Raw genomic sequence first — 6,000 nt, 5'->3', positions numbered from 1 at the left:
ACCCACCGTTGCAAAGCCTAGGTCTTACTCTGTAGGGATTAAAGGGGAGTCAGTGGTATTACGCACTACGGGGAATTCCCGTGCAGACCACCGGTCTAACCCAACTTAGCCTAACCCATGGACCTATAAAAAAAGTCGGACGGATTCTCATCAACAAAATACTGTGACATTAGGATACACCAGCTTGCCTGTACGTACAGCCGGCACGCACACATTCACACCCTGTTACACCACTTCGAGTGCAAACTTCACACAGTTGACACATTTAAGCAGCGAAAAAACAACACGAATACGACATGTCTTGTGTGATGAAATTGTGTAAAAACCGTTCTGTTCGAACAAACAAAAATTAAGGAATCACATTTCACAGGCAAAATAATAATCCAATCACTTATTTCCCGACATTAAAATATTGAAATTAATTGAAATCAAACGTCATTCACTCGAAAAAATAATACGTCAAAGACCAGTGTTCTCAGTTATTTACGTGGGAAAATTACCCGAAATATGGGAAATTAATAATGATTTTAACTAGGACTTTTTAGTTATGTATTACGGATACTATGGAAATAAAATAATTTATCATAATAATTGTGTTTTAATGGGATATATTTTCATGGGCAAATTTGATCCTTCCCAAAAATGTGGAACTGCGAAATTCAAATTTTTTTACATTGATTGCAAGTCAGTGTCAGGTTGTATGTTAAAAAAAATCTATCAGAGATAATAATAATACATTGATGATGCATAAGATTATGATTATAATGTACACAAGATTCGTAATTTATAACTGCGTGAATCATTTTTGATCCACGTTATGTACATACCCTGACACACTGACTTGCAAACAATGTAAGAAAATTTGAACATTGAAAATTTCGCGCCTACCTCAACGCATACACCTTTCATCCTTTTAAAATGGCACGGAATAATTCTGTCTACATTTCCAAGTAACATCTGCCGATCTATGATTTTCTTAAAATAAATGGGTAAAATGTTTTGGCTAACATGGCATCCCTAAATTCACTCACACAATAGACAAACGCCAAAATTTTGCGTCACAGTTTTGTTGTAGCCTTAGATTAATAAAACCTAGATAGATAGTCAGTGCACGAAAGGTGAGGCAGTTTTTAGGGAGCCGGCACGGCTTACCCGTAAACGTCACATGAACTGTCAAAGTGAAAAATTGGTAAACACGTCCGACGAATTTTAATTATTAAAACGGTTTGTGCTGTGAAAGGGTGTCTAAAATACATCAGAAAAACAAAAGAAAGTGACCAGTGTTACATTTCATAAGTAAGTACTACGATTCGACGCGTATTTTGCTTGAATTTGGCTTTCAAAAATTAAATACGGGAATGATACCAGTAACAAGAAAATTTATTTCCCAATTGTTCGCCGTACAAATACACTTCCTTTTTTATGAAATCGAGACTTTTAAGTCGATTTATCTTATTGTTATTAGGTAGGTACTTTGAATTCAATAAATAAGTAAGTACATGATGCGTTTTGTTTTTGTTAATTATAAAATTATTAAAAACGTATTAAAAATTTCCCTACTTTCGGGAAAATCGCCTTCACTGTCTACACTCCCCAACAAAATTGACACTAATGACATAAGATTTTTGCCTCACTCTTGACGAAGCGTTTGTATGAAGACTATCCATCTAGGTTTTATTAATCTAAGGTTGTAGCGCGAGTTCCGTCCGCCTTTTTTTATAGGTCCATGGCCTAACCCTTCAGTTACCGGCGTCCATTTTCGCTGCGCCAGCGGTTTCGTTTAATACCCAGCAATTTCCTCGGCATAACGATTCGCCGGTCCACAGCGGAATTCCCCCGATATTTGTTGAGAACTTTCGCTCGTTACAAGTTAAATGCACATTACTCGAACCGGTTCCGTCCTATTTAACTTTTGCGTGAGGCTGAGACGGCACTGTCTTTGCGTTTTCGTTCGCGATATTTTCGCTGCATCTCGTTTTACTTCGGAATATTTCAACGGACTCATTATTCATAGCTGATGTAAGAATTAAGACTATCTTTCATACACAAGTGTTTAAAGTAACAGGTGTGTTTAAGATTGTTACGAATAAGTTGTAGGTTCACAACTTCATATTCAGCGGGACCCTGCCAGTACCTACGCAAAGTTACATACAGGGTCACCTTCAGGAATATTAAATTATGTAGGAGTTTATACATTTTTCAGACAAACATGCATTAGTATTATACTCTTTTGCAATTATTATTATTGTTTGTTTTTAATGCAGAACAAGGCAGGTAATGTGTGACCGCAATCGCACCTGAAACGTTTCAAAGTGATTAAGCTGAAAATAAATACAATTAATTTTATATGAAAACCAAAACTGTTATTCATGAATATAAAAAGCCTCGTAAAAATGAAACTAGCACTTTCATTGATGAACGCCCAACTGACTAAGCACTTTCGTTTTTGCAAACGCGAAATTGAATCGCTGTGATATAACCTCATACAGCCTGTGCGAACAAAGCAATTTGGAATAGAAGGCCCATATATTAATAACAAAACAATAGATCAATGATACGTCAGTTTGCTCAATTGGGTAACTACCAATTATGTACTTTGAGTAGCTTACTAATACTCAGTGAGCCCGCTCCAAATTTACCTACGTCATTATGACATCACACACGGGACACGGCACACGATCAAAAAAGTTATGTCGAGCATGACTAGAAGATTAACGGACCTAAACTTGACTTGAAGTTTGTTACGGCTGCACACGGCAACCTCCTTGCCCGCGCGGCTCTGGTCACTAAGAAAAAGCACGGCACTGGCCAGTAAAAAAACTACATTCTTTTTTCGATGAACAATTACATTTCTCTTTTGTTTTTTTCTCGCTCTCGTCTCTCGATTTTTACGATTTGAATTTGTAAATTAATAGGTGGTTGTAATTGTTATTAAATTCACTTTTTACCCCGTATCTCAAGTATTAATAAATTTCTACAATGCCACGAAGCACAACGTTTAGGCCCATTGAGCTTTGAGCCACTACAAAGTTTGAGAAAATCTGCCAGTTCTGAAATGACCCGAAGCACTCGACAGTAAGTACCAAAGACTACTGGATACCTTTTCCTTTTTAATAAAGGCTTTAGGTATACGTATTTTTTACTATCCCATGAGAGAGAGCCTTCTGTTCACAGTCATATTATGAGCCACAAAAATAAACTATTGGCCCCCATTGAAGTAATATTACTACGTATAGAACAGACATCGCGAACAAAATATGTACAGTGCGGGGTGCGGGGCGGGAATTTGACGGACAGCTGTCAGTCAAATCCATGACTATCAAGTTTCATAATTTATGGCGATAAAATCTGCACCAGAAAATGTCGTACCTACTTCATTGATAGGATTGCACGAATAGTGACGTTTCTGCGGTCGCCTCATCATAGACATTGTGAATAGATTGTGAAAATAAACAAATCGGCTAAATTGTGTTAAATTTTCATGGTGCTCAATAGCAAAAAGGTTCAGCTACTTACATTATTTTCTTTTATTATATTGTGCGTTTCTTTTATTATATTCGAAATCACTTCGCTCTGCCGTTTTTTGGTGTTAGTTACTTCACTCTGTGATGCGATTTTAAAATTACAACTGGCGATTCCGAATTCACAACTGAGGGGACTGAGGCTAATCGTGTTACTTGTGCTACAAGTGCGTATGGGCTTCATACTGATGCTTAAGCCATTAATTATTTTTCTTCCCGATTAAAATCTAATGTAATCGATAATCGCCTTGAGAATCGTTAACTGGTATTTTCTAATTCGATAAAAAAATTACCCATCTCTAGTTTAAAACTGTCATCCAACAGCGCACGAAATATTATGAGTTATAGATAATGATACCATTACAGAGGCGACACTTCGTTTACGTTTAGTTTCTGCCTATTGAATTGGATACTGTAAGGAAACATCGTCATCATCATTTTAGCTACTGGACGTCCACTGCTGAACAAAGGCCTCCTCTAATGATTTCCACATCGCCCAGTTGATAGTGGCCTGCACCCAGCGTCTTCCTGCTATCTTCAGTCAGTCCATCTTGAGATTTTAGAAAAATTCCCACTCGTAACGGTAGGAACAAAGCTAGGGATGACCCACGCCTTCATTCCAGAACCAATAAAATAACTGAAATTTTATTGTCTCTATTGTTAACTAACTCAGTGGTTGAGTACACGTATAATAGCTGTGAGGTAGAAGTTACGGGACTATTCCAGTGTTGCCAGAAGGTTACTTTTGTAACCTTTTAGGTTACTTTTGAACTGCATTGGTTACTTTTAGGTTACACTAATGAAAAGGTTACTTTTAGGTGATTTTTCAGAAATTGTAGAATTAACTTTTACAGGTTATTCAGTAAAAATATTAATAGTGACAATTTAAAAATTATGTCATAAACTGCATTTAAACATGAATTTGATTTATTATTTGTTAAAGACAATGAGTTTTAGCAAATGTTTTTTTGATAATAAAACGCAAATCCATGAAACGGTTTTATACGACCGGTCACTTTTCGGTCTTCATGGAATGGTCAAAATTTCGAATTTAGGTAAACATGAATCATCCATGAACAACCTTACACAATCGCTCCGCATCCCCCCCCCCCCCCGTATGAAGGTTACTTTTTATTCAAAAAGGTTACATTTTTTTATATTTCTGGTAATTTCTGACAAGACCCGACTGGCAACACTGGACTATTCCCACCTCTCCTTTTCACCGCTGCATCTCCTGTGTAGCTAGCACCTAGACTAGTTGATTTAAAGCCAAGGTATATCAGTTTTTAGGTAATGACTTAGTGCATCTAAAAATGTAAAACTTTCTAGTTTTTTGTAACATTGAAAAATCTAAAAAGAAGCATCATTTTTTTTACGTTCAAGTGTTTCTAAGAAATTTAAATGGAAGCTTTTGATGACAACGTATTGCTTACTTTTTCAGCTGTCGAACGAATCACTTTTATACTCATAGGTCCTGTACATCGGTAGATTTGGTAAATAAATGAATCCATCCGGACTCAGAAACTAAAAAAATTAAAATAGCTGTAATTTTTTAATACTAGATTTGTCGATTAAATTGATCATATTATTGCGCCCTAACGGGTCGGACACTGGTGACCAGACACACTGTACAATTATTATAATTTTAGCCTATCTCGTGAGCTAGGTGTCAATAATTAGGGTGATTTACTAACTAACCAGTCGCATACGAACAACAGCAGTGAGATTCAAACAAGTTTGATCCATGATGCCGCACGACTATTGTGTGAGCCCACCCGTAACCCAAGTTTATTTAGCTTAACACTAGGGGCTGGACGGGACTATTAGTAATTTGTGCAATACAAAGTGTATTGCACAAATTACTAATAGTCTAAAAAAAATCTTTTTATTGCTGTATTTAACCTTCCTTTCGTATACTAATTTATGCGTCAGTGTCAAGTCTGCGATTTTTATTCTTTGAAATTTTCTTAAAATGGCTGCCGCCGCGGTGACGCCTTGTAATTAACAAATTAAAATTAAATTAGTGTTTTAAGTGCATAAATGTACAACTTAATGGTAAAAAGTCATTCCTTGATTTTTACTTAATATGTATCTGGGGTTATTTGAACAGTATTTTCGTCTATAGGATGGCATATTTCAAAAAACAAAACTGCACTCAAGCGTGTTGTCACAGCAACCGCTGAGCACATACTAATTGAATTTCGGTCCATGGACCTGTTTGCGTGCCAGAAACAGTCTAGTTGACATGTCTTCTCTAGTACGTAGTACATTATAACTCAATGTTGGCCCCAGGGGTTTGCCAATATATTCCTTTCCACTTCAAACGACCGGAGGTTAGCCTATTGTTTATGCCTAATACATCATATTTGGCAGAATTCTAGTTAAGTATTTATAGGCTAGTAAATTCTTGTTTGTATTAGCTTTGAGTTATTCCAGAAATACGAGTTTATTTATTGGACATACCTACTAAAACAATAGA

At 36.4% G+C, this 6,000-nt stretch overlaps 1 protein-coding gene across 1 annotated transcript in view; it reads left to right on the top strand.

Moving 5' to 3' along the window:
• The first annotated feature begins 3,020 nt into the window (after positions 1-3,020).
• Positions 3,021-6,000, top strand: part of LOC135080855 (uncharacterized) — a 29,476-nt gene continuing 26,496 nt past the window's right edge. The window contains exon 1 of the mRNA XM_063975582.1: positions 3,021-3,075. Within this exon, the coding sequence (XP_063831652.1) occupies positions 3,056-3,075 (20 nt within the window). The 5' untranslated portion in view covers positions 3,021-3,055. The remainder of the gene's footprint in view (positions 3,076-6,000) is intronic.

The sequence above is a fragment of the Ostrinia nubilalis genome, chromosome 18, assembly GCF_963855985.1.
Source record: "Ostrinia nubilalis chromosome 18, ilOstNubi1.1, whole genome shotgun sequence".
In the NCBI taxonomy this organism is placed as follows: domain Eukaryota; kingdom Metazoa; phylum Arthropoda; class Insecta; order Lepidoptera; family Crambidae; genus Ostrinia; species Ostrinia nubilalis.
Note: the sequence above shows the minus strand (reverse complement) of the source record. Positions and strands in the feature narration are given on the sequence as shown.